General features: G+C 45.1%; 1 protein-coding gene and 1 non-coding gene across 2 annotated transcripts; both read left to right on the top strand.

Moving 5' to 3' along the window:
• Positions 1 to 211: 211 nt before the first annotated feature.
• On the top strand, positions 212 to 313 carry LOC120891299 (U6 spliceosomal RNA). Its single transcript, XR_005735679.1, has one exon. It is a non-coding gene; the product is annotated as a U6 spliceosomal RNA (small nuclear RNA).
• Positions 314 to 15,706: 15,393 nt separating this feature from the next.
• On the top strand, positions 15,707 to 19,509 carry Cxcr3 (C-X-C motif chemokine receptor 3). The gene is made up of 2 exons (XM_005339940.4): positions 15,707 to 16,486; positions 18,012 to 19,509. The coding sequence occupies exons 1-2, from the start codon at positions 16,475 to 16,477 to the stop codon at positions 19,104 to 19,106; spliced, it is 1,107 nt and encodes a 368-aa protein (XP_005339997.1). The 5' UTR covers positions 15,707 to 16,474; the 3' UTR covers positions 19,107 to 19,509.
• Positions 19,510 to 21,116: the final 1,607 nt, after the last annotated feature.

Here is a 21,116-nt window from a genome sequence, read left to right as displayed (position 1 = left end):
AATTGTACACCAGCAGCCATAGTAAAAGCACTTACACTAAAATAAATGTCTAGATCAAATGACTCAAAACTGATTCAGGTTGACATTCTTTACCCTTTCCAATAATTGTGGCTGAGACTAAGATATAAAATTTAGTAGTGTATTCATCCTGATATTTATAATTATTCTAAGTAATCTAGAATTTTAAATTTGTTTAAAAAAGCAGCTTCAGTGCTTGCTTCAGCAACACACTAAAATTTGAACAATAAAGAAAAGATTAGCATGGCTTCTGTGCAAGGATGACATGCAAATTTGTGAAATGTTCCATATTTTTAAGTTTATTTTAGTTGTCAATTGACCTTTATTTTATTTATTGACACATGGTGCTGAGAATTGAACCCAATGTCTCACACATGCTAAGAAAGCTTCTGCCACTGAGCCACAACCCCAGCCAGAGTGTTCCATATTTTTTTAAAAAAACAAAATAAAATAGAAAAGAAGCTTCAAAGCCACCATCCCATACTATCTTTTCAATATAATAAATAGCTTGATTTGGGACTTTTAGATTAAATGTGATATTCTATATATGCAGAATACATTGCCTATCATTAAAGTATATCTGTGATTACCCCCAAAAATGATTAAAATGCTAAGTTTTATGTCATGTATATTTTATCACAGAAAAAAATGTCTACCTGGATTACCTCCCCATGTAGCTGGGAGATGTAGAAGAGCCCTGGATAAGAGCCAGTAGAGGAGCTGGGGTTGTGACTCAGTGGTAGAGCACTCGCCTAGCATGTGTGAGGCACTGGGTTAGATTCTCAGCATTGCATAAAAATAAAATAAATACAATAAATGTCCATCAACAACTAAAAGAAAAAAGGCCCAGTAGAGAAAAGAGGGAGTATAGTAGTTTCCTCTTATCCATGGTTTATATTTGCACAATTTCATTTACCCATGATCAACTGTGGTCTGAAAATATTTAATGGAAAAATTCAGAAATAACTCAAAAAATTTAATTTGTGTACCATTCTGAGGAGTGTGATAAAATCTCACACCATCCCATTCTGTTCTTCCCAGGATATGAATCATCCCTGTATCAGCATGTTCATGCTATATATGCTACTGGCTTATTAGCCACTTAGTAGCCATCTTGGTTATCAGATCAACTTTCATGATGTCAGTAGGTTTATGCTTAAGTAACATTTATTATACTTAATAATGGCCCCAAAGCACAAGAATATTGATACTAGAAATTTGGATATACTAAAGAGATGCCATTAAGTGCTTCTTTTAAGTAAAAAGGTACAAAAAGATATTTTGAGAGGGAGACCACAATCACATAATTTTTATTATAGTATATTTTAAAATTCATTCTATTTTATTATTAATTATTGTGCCTAGTTCCTTACTGTGACTCATATATGAGTTACACTTTATCCTAGAGCTGGGATCTTGGCTCAGTGATAGAGTACTTAACTCACACATATGAGGCCCTGGGTTTGATCCTCAGCACCACAGAAAAATAAATAAATAAAATAAAGGTATTGTATAAACATATACAACTACAGATATTTTTAAAAATTATCTTTTAAAAACTTTATCCTGGGCTGGGGTTGTAGCTCAGTGGCAAAGCTCATACCTCACACATGTGAGGCACTGGGTTTGATCCTCAGCACCACATAAAAATAAAATTAAAATATTGTGTCCATGTATAACTAAAAAATAAAAACTTTATCCTAAGTGTGTATGCATAGAAAAAAATATAGTATGTCTAGGGTTCAGCACTATTTGCAGTTTCAGGCATCTACTGGGAGCCTTGGTACATATCCCCCTCAGATACGGGCAGACAGCTATATTCCTTTTTGGAAGTATCAGTCTCAAAAAGGTTTAAGTCATTCCTTTGTGAGGTCTCATACCAGCTGGCTTGAACCCAATATGTGCATTTAATATGTTAGCACCAAAAACATTTGGCCCAGGCTAGGGCTGTAGCTCAGTGGTAGAGAATTGCCTAGCCTGTGTGAAGCACTGGGTTCGATCCTCAGCATCATATAAAAATAAAATAAAGGTACTGTGTCCAATTGCAACTTAAAAAAATTGACCCATCCTAAAGGTCAACTTTGCTTGCAGGGATCTAAAGTCACTATAGACCCCTGCTTGGTAGTCATAATAGGTCTGTTCTGGTCCTCCTGGGGCAGAAGGGAGGCCAAGAACTTTCCAGGCCAAGGACTTTCCTTGAAAAACAAAAATAACAATAAGAAAAACCATCTTTGTGGCTGGGGCTGGGGCTTAGTGAGGGAGCACTTGACTAGAATGTGTGGGGCCCCGGGTTCCATCTGCAGCACAGCAAAACAAACAAAAACAAAACAAACAAAAACACCATCTTTCTTCTTCCAGGCAACTCTTGACAGCTCTCTGCTGATTCCCTACATCCTCACCTCCGGTGGCCCTGTAGTCCTCATCTGGTGACCGAGACTGAGGTTATGGATCAATGGTGGCTCTTATGCTTTTCTCTACACCTCTCACTTGCTAAGCACCTTCTCCCCGGCAGCAGTCAGTGTTCCTGTCTCTTTCACATTCATTATTATCTCACTGAGAAGGTCAAGAGGGTTAATTATTGATGTCAACATTATGAACCTTGTTACTACTTTTAAGATAATATGCATTAACAGCTATTTTGAAATTCTCATTGCCTCAACACTATTGTCTAGTGGTTTTCCACTCTTAATGTGTATTACAATTACCTGGAGAGCTCTTGAAAACCACCCAAAGGCAGACATCCTCTGGGCCTAATTACATGAGAAGCACAGCATAGTCATTACTCTCCATCAGGCATAATTACCTCTCCATGTCTTTGTACTCTGTGGGTCTCAGTCCTTGACACACAAAAAGAACCAGCAGGAGAGCCTGGTCAATATCCAGCCCCATCCCCCCAACCCTGCAATGGCTGAACCATTGTATAATTCCTTTAATTTTTCAAGAAGTTTCTTCCTGTACTCTATTTCCATTCCCACCTCTATTCTTTCTACAAGCCCACTTTCCTCAAGTCACTATTTCTCGAAAATCTATTCTATAGTGAGGGGAAAGGAATTGTGAAAAACAGAGAAGTTAGCGCCTGTGGTTGGCTGATAATGGCTCCCAAACATTTGTCCAGTCCTAATCCTTGGAACCTGTGAATGCTGCCTTATTTGGAAAAAGGATCTGTACAGATAATTAAAGATTTTTGAGACGAGGAGATTCTCCTGGATTATCTGGGTGGGACTTAAATGCCATCACAAGTGTCCTTGTAAGAGACTAAAACACACATGAGAGGAAGAAGCCTGTCATTCAGGGATGCAAACAGAGATTGGAGTGACAGCCATGAGCTGCAAGAGGCAGAGATTCTCCCCTAGAACCTCATCAGGGAATGTGGCCCTGAAGACATCTTCATTTTGGTCTTAAGGCCTCCAGAACTGTGAGTGGATATAAGTTTGTTTTAAGCCACCATATTTGTGGTAATTTGTCATGGCAACCTTAGGAAGCTAATAGTAACCAGAAGAGTTCAGTAACTGTCTTTATAGCAGAACTCCCTGGAACAGTTCCTATGCTAATGGGTATTACTTCCCAAGCACAATCCCTGGAACAGTGTTCACCAAAGCACATATATGCTAGGTCCCACACTAACCAGCACCCATGAACCAAATTCCCAACACTGCTGGCTGTATGTATACAAGATTTTCAGGCATGAGAGAGAATTGCAGCCGTGTGTGTGTGTGTGTGTGTGTGTGTGTGTGTGTGTGTGTGTGTATGGTACTGGGAATTGAACCTAGAGGAGCTTTACCCTTGAGCTACATCCTTAGCCCCTTTTTAAAATTTTTAAGACAGTCTCACTAAGTTGCTCAGGCTGGCCTCAAACTTATGATCCTCCTCAGCCTCTTGAGTCTCTGGGATTATAGGTGTGCACAAATACAACCAGCAAATCTATATTTATATCTACATCGTATATTTACTTTTTAAGAATCTAGTAATCATTTGCCTTCAAACTCATTTAACAAAGATTTATTGAATGTTTAAAACAACAAATATTTGTTTATTGACTGATCACCTACTAGCCAAGGCACTGAGCCAAATCCCTAGCCCTATTTTGTATTTTACTTAGAGACAGGGTCTCACTGAATTTCTTAGCACCTCCATGTCTCTGAGGCTGGCTTTGAACTCGCGATCCTCCTGTCTCAGCCTCCCAAGCCACTGGGATTACAGGCGTGTGCCACCATGCCTGGCAAGGCACTGGGAATATAGTGATTTGAAAAACACAAAATTATGGGTCTGAGGATGTAGTTCCATGGTAGAGTGGTGTTTAGCACATAAGGCCCTGATTTCTATCCCTAGCACTGCCAAAACAACAAAATCTTTTTTTTTTTATTTTTTATTTTTTTGTACCAGGGATCAAATCCAGGGGCTTTTAACCACTGAGCTACATCCCCAGCCCTTTTTAAATTATTTTACTTTTATTTTATTTATTTTTATGTAGTGCTGCGGATCAAACCCAGCACCACACACGTGTTAGGCAAATGCTCTACTGCTGAGCCACAACCCCAGCCCCTATTTTTTATTTTTCATTTTTGAGACAGAGTCTAATTAAGTTGCTGAGGGACTCACTAAGCTGCTGAGGCTAGCTTTGAACTTGTGATTCTCCTGCTTCAACCTCCCTAGTTGCTGGGATTACAGGTGTGCTCCATTGCACTGCACAATAAAAACTTACTTCTTGTGAAAAAGATATTCTAATGGAGTAACCAGTGAATAGATAAGTAAACACATAAATAGTGAGTAGCGATGAATGCTGTGAAGAATATAAAATAGGCAAACCAGGTGTGGTGGCACACACTGCAATCCCAGCAACTGGGGAGGCTGAGGCAGGAGGATTGCAGGTTCAAAGCCAGCCTCAGCAACTTAGCGGGGCCCTAAGCAAGTAAGCAAGACCCTGTTTCAAAATTTTTAAAAAAAAAATTACAAAGGGCTGTGGATGTAGCTCAGGGGTTGAGTCCCTGGATTCAATCCTTGGTACCAAATAAATAAGTAATGATAAAAATAAAACAGGCTAAAGGAATAGAGAAGAATAGGGGGAGGAGCCAATACTTCAGAGAGGGCCTTCAGAGAAGGCCAGGCATTTCACTAGTGGATTTAAATTAATCTCATGTAATCCTCTCAAAAACAATTTAATCCTTTTGAAACAACATAGATAACATAGGTAACATCCTTGTTTGCAGATGAGGAAACTGATAGTACAACATTTTATTTTTTGAACTGGGGATTGAACCCAGGGCTTCCTACATGCTAGGCAAACATTCTACCACTGTATAACACCCCCAGCCCTTTTTCAATTTTATTTTGAGACAGGGTCTTGCTAAGTCTTCCAGGCTGACCTCAAACTCATGAACCTCCTGTCTCTGTCTCTCAAGTAGCTACGGTTAAAAATATATGTCACTCTGCCTGGCTGATCATACTGTTAAGTAGCCAATATGGAATTGAAACCCAGGCCTATTTGACACCAAACAAAGCCCATTTACTACATACTTCATGGTTTCTGTTCCAAGTTGAACCTCTAGTGCAGTACCCCACAGCCTGCCTTGGCCTTTCCATATTTGTTCACTGATTCTAGTAGAATGGAGGATTCTGAGGGTGAGAAGGCTGGAGGCAGGAGGTCAAGTGGCAAAGGACACTTCTAGTCAGAGACTTGCTGTGCAGATTTGCTTCAACCCATTTCTATATTTGCAAGGTAGGCAGAGGGTACTGAAACTTCCGGCTTCCTCCCCAGGGTCTCCTCACTGCTCCTTTCTGGCCTACCCCTTCACCCAGGGTGCTTGGGCAGAGCCACAGAATCCAGTTAAAGGTTTTTTGACCTTTTGGCTTTGAGCTGCATCTGAGTCCTAGATGGCAAGTGGGCCTTGGGCGGAGGGACCTGCCAAGCAGTGGGAAACTTGGGGCAGGCTTGCAAATGGCATGTGGCCCAATTTGACGGATCACAGTATGCACAAAGCAGAGAGGAGAATATGCTTTGGCTGGGCAGGTGGCTGGGGCTGGATCATGGATGGCCTTCAAGGCCAGGCTAGCAGAACAGCCTTTGTGCTCTGGCTGGTGTTCTCTAAGGTGTGCCCTGAGAATACTTGCATTTTAGGATAGTGACAGCAGTAATAGGAAACAATCTGTTGTGAGAAAGTAAAGATTTCTTCCTTATTAAATAAGCTAAAATTTAATGAGGCTAGACAAATTCCTTTTATTAAAGAAAAACTTCCCAGAACTAGCACAATGGCCACAGAATAAGTCCATGGGGCACAGTGGAGCCATCCTCATGGCAAAGATGAATGGAGACCTGCTAAAGGCAGACCAGGCTGGGGGTGGCCAGTCAATCCTGTGCATTTGGCTCTAAATCACCTTTTCTTCCTGTTCCCCGCCACCCCTGCTTCAGTGAACACCCCCCCCCAAAAAAAAACTGGTCTCCCTGCACCTACCTGCCCCCAAATCATCTTCGCTCTTTCAGAGTTGTTTTCACTATTCCTACCCCTGCCATTCTCCTTGATCAAACCTTAACCCTGAATCTGTTTCTACACAAGCACTTCTCTACGTAGATCATAAGCTACAGTAATATATAAATACTGCAGGTAGTTACCTGAAAGAACAGCCAGGCATGGAGGTGCAGACCTGTAATTCCAGCTACTTGGGAGGCGGAGGCAGGAGGATGGCAAATTAGAGGTCAGTCTCAGAAATTTAGGAAGACCCAGTCTCAAAATAAAAAGCACTTTGGAGGTAGCTCAGTGGTAAAGGGTCCCTGGGTTCAATACCCAGTACTAAATAAACAAAGACAATTAAAAAATGGCATATGCTGTTAAAGACTACTATTCACTAGCAAATACGCTAACAATTCATCTGAGTTTCATGGTGTTTACCCTAAACCATCCTACAAAACAATCTTGAATGTTTAAAAATATCATTTGTTTTTTTTTTCTTTCTTCCTTTTTTTTTTCCTGTAGAACCAGATACTCTCAGCTTTGAGTTTTACCACAGTATTGGTTTCCTTGGTAACCACCTCTAGTTCCTGAGTCCTAGGCCTCTTGTCCTTCATTTTCTGTCCTGGCACCCAGATGCATAACACATGAGGGGTGCCCCTGCCACAGTAAGGGGCCCTGCCTCTGGTTTCACCCTAGCCCCTGCATCTCCTATCCCTGTTTGTGGATTTGCATAATAAGCAATGGGCTCATCACCAGGGCCTTGGAGAGGTCAGCTTCAGGTGTTCTCTGTTCCTCCTAAATTCACATAATGTCCTTTCAAATCCTGTTGGGAGCAGGCAATGTATTCACAAGATAAGATGTATTACCCAGTTAAGGCAGGTAAATGTTGACTTAGAAGCCAGATGGCTTGGTTTGATAGTCCAGGCTTTGTCATTTATTGACTCTTTTCCCTTGGGCAACTTACTTAACTATTTCCTGTGCTTTAAAACAACAAGAAGAATATAACCTAACTTGAAGAGTTTTTATGAAGATATGTATATGTACACAGCACCTGGTACATGGTAATATGCTTCCTGTTGCTAATTAATATTATTATTGTGCCCTTCTGTCCTCTAATCTCCAGGCATTGTGGTTGTCAGCAATTAACCTGGTATTCTGTGAGTGAGGAATTCCCAGGAGCCACAGGAGAGTGTATAGTTTTCCATTTGGTGTCTCCTTGAGCTCCTTTTCTTTCTTTTTTTTTTTTTTATACTGAGGATTGGACCCAGAGGTACTTTACCACTGAGCCACATCTTCAGCCCCTTTTACTTTGTATTTTGAGACAGGGTCGCACTAGAGCCTTGCTAAATTGCTGAGGCTGGCCACAAACTTGTGATCTTCCTGCCTCAGCCTCCCCAGTCATTGGGATTATAGGCTTGTGCCACCACCACTCAAGCTTTTTTTCCCCCCTAGATACTGGGAATTGAACTTAGGGGCACTCAACCACTGAGCCACATCCCCAACCCTATTTTGTATTTTATTAGAGACAGGGTCTCATGGAGTTGCTTAGCACCTCACTTTTGCTGAGGCTGGCTTTGAACTTGCAATCCTCCTGCCTCAGCCTCTAGAGCTGCTAGGATTACAGGCGTGTGCCACTGCACCCAGCTTCAAGCTCCTTTTAAGTCCTGTCCCCAGGGGCAAGGCACACCTTCTGGACCCAATTCCTAGCACACTCATCTCAGAGCTGACAGCATAACCAGCAGACACTCCATCTGAAAAGGACCTCTTGCCCCACCCCCTTACCCATGAACACTTGGACACTGGACTCAAGCTGGCACTCGGGTCTATCTTTCCAGTTTGGGGTTTGTGTTGCCTCAATGCAAATGTAGCTGTCCCCATGGGTGAGCCCAGTCAACTGGAACAGCCACAGTCATTGTGTGTGTGTGTGTGTGTGTGTGTGTGTGTGTGTGTGTGTGTGTAGGGGTAGCCAGCAAATCATATATAGTGCTGACCCTGTGCCAGGCACTGATATGAACACCTTTACATACACCACGTATTCCTCCTCCTCTTTTATCCAGAGGAAGAAAACTAAGCAGAGAAGAAATAACCTGTCCAGGGTCACACAGCCAGTAAATGACAGAGCCAGTAACTCAGTCCAGACAGTCTGCTTTCAAGATCATGTGTTTGCTCACTCAGCCATACTGCCTCACACAGGGTCAAGTCGGCTTTGGCCATGGAAGCAGATGCCTATGCATGAACAGGCAACTTTGTTGTCTAGTCAGGGGGAAATAAGGGCTCCACTCTAATAGGAGGCAGGGCCTGGGCCATAGCACCCTGCACGAGGCACATGAACAAAGACTCCAAGGCCAACATCACACTGTTGAAATTTTGACAGCACCACTGGATGTTTTGCAAGGCAATGACCCAGGGAGGGACACTACTCAGCAGATTTTGCTCAGTAGAGTATTTTAGGGGTAGGCATCATGGTTTCCAGGGCGTTCCTTTTCCTCTTCATGTCACTAGACTGAACCTTGGAACTATTCATAGCTTGTTGTCCTGTCAGCTCTATGGCTTGATTGCAAAAGTTAAATCCTGGACGCTGATAATTACATGCTACAAGCTGCCACCCACTGAGGTGGGAGGCTCCAAACTCACTCCATCTAGTCTGGACACCATGTTGACACTTGAGATGAACTTGGACTCATTATAATCTCATTAACTGGATATTGTTGTACATGCCTGTAATGCCAGCAACTTGGGAGGCTGAGGCAGGAGGTTCACAAGTTCAAGGTCAGCCTCAGCAATTTAGTGAGTCCCTAATCGACTTATTGAGACCCTGTCTCAAAATAAAAGATAAAAAGGGCTGGGGATGTAGTGCAGTGGTTAAGAACCCCTGGGTTCAATACCCAGTACCAAAAAAAAAAAAAAAAACACACCCCCACTAGTGCCATGACAGAGCCAACCACACCCAAATTATGAAAAAAAAGTCATAACCCTAATTAATGGAAAACTCCCCTTTCCATGAAAAGCTCTGACACATACCTGCCCCAACCCCTCATCACCAACCCTAATAAAAACCCAAACCTCACACCTGCTTAGGGTTAGAAGGTGCCTGTAGAGCATGAACTCTCCTTTTCCATTCATTGACCATTGAATAAAATTTTCTGCCTGCTCCCGGTGTGGTGGAAATCACGCTCAGCAAGAAACCAAGCTCCACTCAGAGGGTTGAAGAACTCAGGTTTATTTATGCCAGAGGACCCAAATGAGCTGGTACTCTGAAGTTCTGGGCCCCAAGCTGAGGTTACATGGGACTTTTATAGGAAATTTGACATCATTTCTTAACCATTACAACATTGGTAGGTTTGAATTCTTGGACTATGTTACCGAAGACCATGCAAAGGGAATTTACTATTAAGTAATTCCCACATGTAGAACAAAGACAGTAAAACATTTGCCAGTGTTATGGAGAAATGACCTTCATCACATGCAGCAGTAACTCAAGATGACTTGAGTTTATCTCCGGAAGAGGTATATTTCTAAGAACTAAGCCTATGAGGTTATAGTTTAGACAACAGTTAATTGGCATAGCAATTAAGTGAGGTAGCAATATTCCTACAGAGTTCAGAACGTTCAAAGTTAAGAAACAACTCCTTCCACAGGTACCTATTGAATCTCTGGCCTTGAAAGCCTGTCACAGCTATGTTTATATTTCATGAGAGGGAGACTCCTAGAGAAAGCTATTTATAATCCAATAGATAGGAACCAAGGGTTAATTAGGTTCCCAAAAGAGAGGCTGACAGAAAAGAGGGGAAAATTTAACGCTTTCCCCAGGCACTGGTTCTTCATCATAACGTTCTGATAATTTTATTTTATAATCAGGTCTGGTTCCTCCATTACACCAGAACTGGTTGTTTACTAGTCAATGTTACTGAGTAGGAAAAGAGGCTGCAAATCCGGTAACTTTCACGGGAGCTCAGAGGCAGCGGAGAGCCCCAGATCAGGCCCAGCCCAGACTACCTGCTCCTCAGGGAGGATGGCCTTCCTGGCACAGATTTCACCCAGCTTGGCAGGTGCACTGCAGTTTGGGGGGAAAAAACTTCAGGCTCATAGCTGGTGACACCCTCTGAAGGACACAAGCCCCAGTCCCTTCCATACAGCCAATCAAAGCCAAGGGTGAGGTCACTCTGGGAATATCAGGCACATCCTGTATTCTTTGAGAGGTCATGAGTGGCTCATAGAAGCGGCCCTAGGCTGCTAAGGACTTCCAGCTGGTGACAAGAGGCACTTCTCTCCCTGGTTCAAAAGGCTGAGGGTTTAGAGGTAGTTAGACAATGAAAAGGGAAGAAGCCCAGGAGTCTAGAAGCACAAACTGAAACCAGAAGAAGGAGAACTGGGGACTGAGAGCAGTGCCCGAGGCTACATTCAGGGAACATTTCTTTCTTTCTTTCTTTTTTTTAATATTTACTTTTCAGTTTTCAGCGGACACAACATCCTTGTTGGTATGTGGTGTTGAGGATCGAACCTGGGCCTCAGGCATGCCAGGCGAGCGCGCTACCGCTTGAGCCACATCCCCAGCACTGGGAACATTTGTTTCCACGCAGTCTTGGTCCCACCTTCTTTCAAGGGCTCTAAACTGATCTTGGAGATAGGAGTGGACTCCAAACCCATCCTGCATGAGAGAGATTCTTTTGGAAAATTTTATTTTTTCTTCTTGGTACTGGGGATTGAACCCAGGGGCATCTAACTCCTGAACAACACTCCCAGCCCTTTTCTTTCTAATTATTTTGAGATAGGGTGTCACTAAGTTGCTTAGGATCTTGCTTAGTTGCTGAGACTGGCTTTGAACTTGGGATCCTTCTGCCTCAGCCTCCTGAGTCACTGGGATTATAGGCATGTGCTCCCACACCAACAGTAACTTTTTTGTTTGTTTCAGTGAGTATAATTTCAAACTTACACAAAAATTGCAAGAGTGAAGAGAGCTCCCTTTTACCTTTCCTCCACATCACCATTCACCCCCACTTGCTTTTACCTTTTGAGCATCCCCTCCCGCTCCGTATACTTGATTTCCAAGTCCTAGGAAAGTAAGTGGCAGTCAGAACAATCCTTTGCTTATAAATACCTCAATGATTTTTTTTTAAAAAAAAACTTATTCGTTGTTGTTGGACCTTTATTTATTTTTATGTGGTGCCCGAGAATCGAACCCAATGCCTCACTCATACCAGGCAAGCTCATTAACACTGAGCCACAACCCCAGCCCCCACCTCAATGATTTTTGTCAACAATAATATTCTCTGAAATTTTCAAAATTAGCAAAATACCAGAGATACGAGGGTTTTGTCTAATCTCCAGGCCATATTCACATTTCATCTGTTGTCCCAATACTTGAACTTACTTTTATCTACCTTTTTGAAGACTATTTAGTCACATAGTTAATATGTAAATGCAGCTTCTGTGTAAAACATTACGATAAGGCAAAAGTAGTTCTCTTTGAACTATTCAATCCCAGTCCTTCCAATCCCACAAGGTGTTATGGTATAATGGGTAGGAATGCAGGGACTCTGCCACTTAGTTGTGTGACTTTGAACAAGCTCCCTCAACTGCCTGTGTTTCTGTGATCTGTACCATGGGAATGATAATCTCACAGTTACTGCATGGGTATGAGTTCATCCTGATAAAACAGAACCGTACCCTCACAAAGTTAAGTAATCAGTAGATGTTACCTGTTCTATTAGCCTGCTGGACCTCATCCCGTGGGAAAGTACAAGGGAATGCAAGAAGCAGACATTGCTAAAGCTCCCTCCAGGGCACCAGCACTTAGGGCTTGAGTCCCAGGAGGATCCAGAGATACATAATGTAGGGCTGAGGAAGGGGTAGTCCCCAGTCCCTGAGCATCTCTGTTATTCGAGCTCTCCTTTCCTTAGAAAGGAGAAACCTTTTTCAGATGAGGAAACTGAGGCAGAGAGATTAAATTATTTGGAAATTTAGGGCCAGCAGAAGGAAGCTCAGAGTCCCAGCAGTGTCTTAAGTTTGCCCCCCTGCCTGAGGCTGGGACATTTCACATGAAAACGGCTCAACTCCAAAAATCATTGAGGTAGCGGCTGAGGTTGTGGCTTAGTGGTAGAGTGCCTGCCTCAGTGGTGTATGCCTGTAATCCCAGCTGCTCAGGAGGCTGAGGCAGGAGGATGATGATTTCAAAGCCAGCCTCAGCACAAGCGAGGTGCTAAGCAACTCAGTGAGACTCTGTCTCTAAATAAAATACAAAATTTGGCTGGGGATGTGGCTCAGCAGTTGAGTGCTCTTGAGTTCAATCCCTCATACCTGCCACCCCCCAAAAAAAGGCTCAGTTCTAGCCTGGACCACTGCCTGAGCTTGATGGGCTATGGCTGGCAGTCAAGTCCATGGGTCAAAATCCCATGAGGAATTTTGAGGAGTTTTGAAAGAGACTGTGAAGCAGAAGACCAAGGTAGAAAGGAGGAAATGGCTGGCCCTTGTCCCTGGCAGGCAGGCTGGCTGGGTAGACAGCTGTAGGGGCCCTCCTTCCTGTGAGGGACTAGGCCCAGAGCTTAGATCTCTAAGCCTTCCATCTCCCCAAACCACAGCCCAGAGGTGTGAAAGAATGAAAATAACAGGGGGAGGTGTGGCAGAAGAGCAGGTGCACATTTCACACCTTGACCACAGGTGGGGCCCACAGCTTCACTCTAACTTCCTCCTCAGGCTTCCCCATGGCTGCTAGGGAGGACAGAAGCAGGAGGGCTTCAGCCAGAACTCCCCAAGGGTTGGGCCTGGCTCTGACCTGGTCTGGGGGCTTCTTGTAACTGGAAAGGACAAACAGAATAAGAGGGCCAGACAAAGTCTTGGTTCATTGCCATGACACAGGAACTTTCCAAGACACCTTAGCTGTGAATGATAGCAGAAGACCACTACAGATCTATTCTGAGGCTTTAGATGGCTTGGTTTGGAAAGTTACTAGAGTGAGTGCAAACAGCTGGGCACCTACCCTGTACCAGACACTTTCTACCCATATTGTTTGCAGTCCACAGAGAAACACTATCAAATGCATACAATCATAGAAACCATTTTCAGATGAGGAAACTGAGGCAGAGAGATTAAATTATTTGCCTGGGATCACACAGCTGGACAGCTAAAGGACTTGACTAGGACTGGAGAATTGTTCTGACTCCCAACCAAGGTTGAGGGGCAGCCTTTCTGGAAGACCAGCCCTCTGACCATGGCTGCACACCTCTTAAGGCACCACTCTCAATTGTGGGCTACCCTAGCATGAAAGGCTCCCAGTGGCTCTAGGTCTGTGGCCAGTGTCCCACTCACTCAGCATTGTGCTCTTACTAAGCACTTGGCTCTGTGATTGGAGCCTGTGGCTTTAGTTAAGTCAGTTCACCTTGTAATAATCTCACCTAGGAAACTGGCTCAAGATGGTTCTGCAATTTGTCCAAGGTCACACCTCTCAAACTGAGTGGAGTCAGGGCTTGAGTCCAGACAAATTCAGTGTTCTTTCCCTTGTGTCACAGTCACACAGGTCAGCCCAGGAGCAGCAAGAGCTCAGACTGGCTGATAAGGACCCAGCATCAGGATGTTGGGACTCAGAAAGGAAAGTTCTCTGTCCAAAGCTCTTCCCCTGACCTTCTCCCAGGTATCCTTCCCAGCAACCTGAGAAGGTGTATCATCCCAATATCACAGATGAGGAGACTGGGGCCCAGAAAGGGGACCAGGGATACCTAGACCTTAATATTTCACACAGACCAGTAATATTCCAATATTTATTTGGAGGACCCATGTTGGATTGCCATCGTCTGCCAATGCAAGATATTTCCAGAATGACCATCTGTTTTTGCCATCATTTTTGCATAAAATAAACATCCTCTTAATACCAGAAAAGAGATGAAAACATAATACAGACTAAATCCTTTAAAAAGAACAAATATAGCCTTTTGGAGTCATTATTCTTATTTGTGGAAACCCAGTAACCTAAACCCCTTCACAGATCAACATTGGGAAATCGTGATCCCAGCTCCCATCCCTTTTCTCTCCATAGGCAGTCACTTGCCAAGTCCTACTCATCCTAACTGGCCTAGCTTCAGAAATTCTCCTGGCTTCCTCCATTTCCACTGCTCCTGACCTACCCCAGAGCTTCAGGTCCTTTTGACCTGAACCCTGTAAGTGATAAGCTGTTTTAGGGAAAGCAGAGTCACACCTGTGTACTGAAGAAGGGGAGAACTTTGATACCTGACAAGTGTGCATCATGTCAATGAACTTGAACTGAATTTCAGACACGTGCCTGAAGGCTTTGGAGGAGAAATCAGGTTAAAAACTGGGGCCCCCAAAGGTCATGAGCTAGCATTTGGGGAAGAGAGGGAAAGAAGAATCTGCTGGGGTGAGGCAACTTAGGGGCACCCTTGCTTGCTGATAATGAGAAGGGCAATAGGTAGGGGAGAAGAGAAGAAGGGGAAAGTTCCAAGAAGGTGGGAGAGAAATTGTTCTACCACTGTGCACTATGAAGCTGTCTTACAGTTTATCAGAACTCCTCCCAACCCCATTCTTTTTTAAAAATATTTTTAATAGCTTTATTTATTTATTTATTTATTTTTATGTGGTGCTGAGGATCGAACCCGGGGCCTCACATATGCTAGTCAAGTGCTCTACCACTGAGCCACACAAACCCAGCCTCCCCTACCCCATTCTTCATACACTGGAAGTAACCGCTCTCATGAATTTGTGGTGTCTCCAGTCTCTGTCTTAAACTTTGAGAACAAGCAGCCACATCCAAAACAATATGGCATTGTTTTGTGTGGTGGTTCCTAGAATGTACTTATAAGTGGTGTCCAACTAAACACAATATTCTCTTACTTGCTTCTTCCACCATGTGGGCATTGGTTTCTCTAGATACATCCATGTTAAAAAAAAATGTAGCTTTACTTCATTCATTTTTAGCTGCATGAATATCTCAATTTATCATTTAAAAGAAACTGAACACAGCCAAATAAGTGGTAAAAGGAAGATTTAGGCATATGCCTGTAATCCCAGGGAGATGGGAGGCTGAGGCAGGAGGATCCTGAGTTCAAAGGCAGCCTCAGCAAAAGCGAGCCACTAAGCAATTCAGTGAGACCCTGTCACTAAATTTTAAAAAAAATACAAAATAGGGTTGAAGATGTGGCTCAGTGGTCAAGTGCCCCTGAATTCAATTCCCGGTACCAAAAACTAAAATAAAAGTTAAAAAAAAATAAAATTAAAAAGGAGAGTTAGCTGTGTGGGCTCATTCCCCACACCCACCCTTACTTGCCATGTCTGATGACAATGTTTCCTTTCTGAATCATCCATGGGACAACCCACTACCTCACAAGGGACTTGCATGGTTGGAATGAGGCAGCATCAGAGAAAGCACCTAAATTAGCAATGTCTAGCACACAGCAAGTTTGTCCCTAGCGGTTCCTTTTCCTTTCCCCTGTTGATGAGCAGGGTGGGTGATGGCAAAGAACTAGATTTAGTGTGAAGGATTTCTTTAAAATATTTTAATTTTTCAAGAAAGCGAATCTTCTTTACAAATAACACATTTAGCAATTCAGTCCGTACAATCTTGCAAAGATCAACTCCAGCCCAGGATGGAGGAATGGGTATTCTAATTTATTGAGTATTGACCAGAAGAAGGGGCAAATCTTGCATCTGTGAGCAGGGTTGCCCTCCACTTCCCCACTGCATGGCTTCTCTTTCAGGTCTCTCCACTTAAAGGATCTGCTCCTACCCAGCTACCCTCTGCCCTTCTCTAGGGCCCAGACTTTCTGGTCCCAGACTTGCAGACAGTTCCTCCAGAGTGGTTTCACTCAGCCTCAGGAATGGCTGGAGCAGGACCTCTGTGGCCTGGGGTCCAGGGAGGTCTGGTATAGATAACCCTCTGGAAGAGGCTGTACTGAGAACCCTGAAACACTCACTTCCTCTGTGCACTGCACGTTCCCAACCACAAGCACCAAAGCAAACGGGCAGGCAGCACGCAACCAAGCAGCCGGAGCACCAACCCAGCCATGGTCCCTGAGGTAAGTGCTGCTGCCCAATGTGGCCAGTCCATACCTTGGAGTGGGGAACCCAGGGCACTAGGGATAGGCCAGAGTTGGCCCACAGCTACAATGCAGGGGCACCAGAGGGCTAGGCGAACAGGTAGAGGTGGTAGGAGATTTGATAGGTACACTAGACAGGGAATTGGGAACTCAACTTGGTGACTGACCACAGGCAAGTCTCTTCCCCTCTGGCTTGGGTACCTATTCAGCAAAATTGGGGTGGTGAGGGCAGTAGAGGCTCAATCTTGAAGACTTCTAAGATTCCCCTCATCTCTGACTTGGAACTTAGGCTCTTGCGAGCTGGATTGAATTGGCACCAGGGAGGCCTGCAACTCTGGAGTGCTTTAGGGTACGAGTGAAGGGTAAAAAAGATTTCTGTTAGCTGGGTGTGGTGGTACACCCCTGTGTCACAGCTACTTGGGGAGCTGAGGCAGGAAGATCACTTGAATCCAGGAGTTCAGGTCCAGCCTGGGCAACTTAGCTAGATCCTATCTCCTAAGAAGAAAAGAAGAAAGGAAGGGAAAGAGGGAAGAGGGAGTGAGGGAGGAGGGAGGGAAGGAAAATTCCTGCTGAAATTTGGTTGGGAACTCCACTTGGTGACTGACTACCGGTAGGTGGCTAAATTGGGTTTGCAAGCCTCTGTGTAGGGGAGAGGAAGCACGGGGCAGAAATCAGGTATGGGGAGTGGTGCAGTGATTTGAAGAGAGACCCCATAAGGAGGCAGGAAGTTGGGGTCCTCAGATAAGAGCTGAGGAGACAATGGCAAGTGACTGAGAGAAAGGATGGGGGAGGGAGGTGCCTGGGAGGCAGGTGGTTAAACTAGGTGTGGCCACAGCACTGAGGTTGGCAAGTCATGAAGGGAGTTTGAAGAGACAGAGAGGAAAGTAGCCAGGAGGGCTCTGGGCATTTGAAGGAAACTCTTCCTCCTGCCCAGGATCTATGGCCCTCATGGAATGACCCCAGAAGAGTAAAGAACAACCTTTGAGAATGGAAGTCACCATCCCAGAGCACAGGCTGGGCAGATAAAGTTCAGGAAGAGTGGCCCTAGAAGAAAGGTAGCAGCAGGCCTCAGAGCCTGCCTCCCAGAGGTGCTGCTCAGAGAAATGCTGATCAGACTAAATCAAAAGTCACAATGGGGACCAGGCATATTGGTGTCTGCCTTTAATCTCAGCAACTCAGGAGACTGAGGCAGGAGGACTGGAAGTTGGAGATCAGCCTAGGCAAGTTAGTGAGACCCTGTCTCAAAAAAATTAAAAGGGGCTGGGGATGTAGCTCAGTGGTAGAACACACCTGGGTTCAATCCCTAGTCTGTCTGTCTGTCTGTCTGTCTGTCTGTCTGTCTCTCTCTCTCTCTCTCTCTCTCTCTCTCTCTCTCTCTCTCACACACACACACACACACACACACACACACACACACACACACACACACATCATGAAGGGGCAGCTGTGGTCAGGTCTTTACATAATGGTGCCAACCTCCCTTCTCTCCTCCCTCCTTTGACAGGTGAGTGAACATCAAGTGCTGGGTGCCTCAGACTTTGCCTCTTTCCTGGAAAACTGTACCTATCCCTATTACTATGGAGAAAATGAGAGTAGCTCCTGCTGTGATTATCAGCCCTGCCCACAGGACTTCAGCTTGAACTTCGACCGAGCCTTCCTGCCCGTCCTCTACAGCCTTCTCTTTCTGCTGGGGCTGCTGGGCAATGGTGCAGTGGCAGCTGTGCTACTGAGCCAGAGGGCAGCCCTCTGCAGCACCGATACCTTCCTGCTCCACCTGGCTGTGGCTGATGCCCTGCTGGTGCTGACACTCCCACTCTGGGCAGTGGATGCTGCTGTCCAGTGGGTCTTCGGCTCCGGCCTCTGCAAAGTGGCAGGTGCCCTCTTCAACATCAACTTCTATGCTGGGGCCCTCTTGCTGGCCTGCATCAGCTTTGACCGCTACCTGAGCATAGTGCATGCTACCCAGCTCTACCGCAGGGGGCCCCGAGCCCGCGTGACCCTCACCTGTATAGTTGTCTGGGGGCTCTGTCTGCTTTTTGCCCTCCCAGACTTCATCTTCCTGTCAGCCCGTCATGACAAGCGTCTCAATGCCACCCACTGCCAGTACAATTTCCCACCAGTCGGCCGCACAGCTCTGCGCGGGCTGCAGCTGGTGGCAGGTTTCCTGCTGCCCCTGCTGGTCATGGCCTACTGCTATGCCCGCATCCTGGCTGTGCTCCTGGTCTCCAGAGGACAGAGACGCCTGCGAGCCATGCGCTTAGTGGTGGTGGTGGTGGTGGCCTTTGCCCTATGCTGGACTCCTTATCACCTGGTGGTGCTGGTGGACACTCTCATGGACCTGGGGTCCTTGGCCCGCAACTGTGGCCGTGAAAGCCATGTGGACGTGGCCAAGTCAATCACCTCAGGCATGGGCTACATGCACTGCTGCCTCAACCCATTGCTCTATGCCTTTGTGGGTGTCAAGTTCCGTGAGCATATGTGGATACTGCTCATGCGCCTGGGCTGCCCTGTCCAGAGAAGGCTCCAGAGGCAGCCATCATCTTCCCGCCGGGATTCATCTTGGTCTGAGACCACAGAGGCTTCCTATGTAGGGTTGTGAGGCTGCAATGGGAGTTCCCCATTGGCACATGCAGCCTGGCTCTTATCCAGGCTTCTCCCTTTCTCCCTGCTGGGCTGGCTCTGATTCTCCTCATAACCTCATCCCTGGGACTTACGGGCAGCCTCAGCACCACTCGGTCACCATTGCTGTTCCATAGCTGCCAACCCCCAACCTGCCACTTGAGAGGTGGCTGCTGGAGCCCCACTGCCCTCCTAATTCAACAAGTAGAAATTGGCCTTCTCTATGTGCCCAGAGTAAAAGGGGAACAGGATGCTACCCCATGGGGCCATGGCTGAGCAACAACTGTGGCTGTCTGTGGTCCCCAAGACTTGTCTTTGCTTTTATTTTTATATCTAAAATCCTGCTTAAAACTTTTCAATAAACATGATAATCAGGACCAGAATGTGGAAGTAGTCGTCAATATGGACAGCCCTGCTGGGCAACAGTGGCACACACCTATAATCCCAGTGGCTTGGGAGGCTGTGGTAGGAGAATTGCAAGTTGAAGGCCAGCCTTAGCAATTTAGCAAGGTCCTAAGCAACTCAGCGAGACCATCTCTAAATATTTTTTAAAAGGCTGGGGATGTGACTCAGTGATTAAGCACCTCTGGGTTCAATCCCTGGAACAACAACAACAAAAAAGATAGCCCTGACTGGGCTTAAGAATATATTCCATTTCTCCCCTCCTGGCCCAGGGTCAATGCCGACTCAGCCTGCCTTTGTTAATGTCTTTCTGTGGCCTTTTCTCTGTTCTCCTGGGTATTCCTTTGGTCTCTGCTAGGCCCCATATTGCCCAGTGGTGCTGGTGTACACCCTTAGGGACCTGGGTGGCAGCTGGCTATATAATTTGGAAAAGGGATCACTAAGTGTTAATAAGACATAGTCCCTATACTCCAGAAGCTCAAACCAGCAGAGAAGATGTGTTAAGAGCTAGCAATACCAAGCCTTCTATACCATGATGTAAGGGAGTAGTGACACATAGTGAATCCAGGGCTTAGCATACAAATGTTGGAAACATTTGGGAAAGTTTTCTGAGGACTTAAAGGGTAACTAGTATTTTCAAGGATAAAGTAGAGAGACAGCATTTCTATGCAGAAGGAAGGGCAGTAGCAAAGGTGAGACAGCTAAAAACGGTGAAGCTATTGGTTTTGGCTGGCTAGAGTTAAGGGTTTGGATGGAGAAAGGTTGAAAGTAAGACTGGAAGGTAGTTCGGGATCAGGTGGTGGTATCATAGTCAGAAAGCTATGTTGGTTATTCAGGAGACATGAGTGGTGATACAGGTTCTTACTAGGGAAATGGCAGTGAGCCTATAGGAAAGCAAAAGATGACTTGAAAACAGTCATCAGCACTGGGAGCATTTTTCCACTGCTGCCTCTGGGATTGAAGGAAAAATTAACTGGAGCTTCCCAGAAGGGCGATCAACAGAGCTATTAAGGAAGAGAGTGAAGGGATAGACCCATTGCACTACCAGTTCATCTCAATGAAGTCACTGATGTGCCATGACCCAGTTTGACAGGTCAGTTGGGCCCTTTCTGAGACTGCAGATAAGGCTAGAGGCAGGGATAGAGAGAAAAAATCCAAGCAGTTAGTTGGGGAAGCTTGTCCTAACCTAGGTACACCTCCAATCACATCTAGCCACAGTTGGGGGTTTGTGACCACTAAGAGAATACTCTAAGCCTCTGCAAAAATCAAAGGGAAATGTCAAAATAACACATCCTGCTTATAAGAAATATCAGTAGTGCAAGATATTTGTGGCAGGATTAGAAATGGGTCCCACCAAGACCACCATGATTCAATCCTGTTTGTGAATAGGTTACCTTACATGGTGAAAGGAAATTAGGTTTGCTAATCAGCTGACTTTAAAATAAGAAGATTCTCCTAGATTATCTAGGAGGACCCATGTAACCATAAGGTCCTTAAAAGTTTGAGGAAGGCAGAAAGTGAGAGAGATGTTGCTAGCTCTGAAGATGGAGGAAGGGGCCACAAACCAAGGAATATGCTGACATGTAAA

Source organism: Ictidomys tridecemlineatus, chromosome X (assembly GCF_052094955.1).
Source record: "Ictidomys tridecemlineatus isolate mIctTri1 chromosome X, mIctTri1.hap1, whole genome shotgun sequence".
Taxonomy (NCBI): domain Eukaryota; kingdom Metazoa; phylum Chordata; class Mammalia; order Rodentia; family Sciuridae; genus Ictidomys; species Ictidomys tridecemlineatus.
The sequence above is the reverse complement of the archived record's forward strand: the minus strand, read 5'-3'. Positions and strand labels throughout refer to the sequence as shown.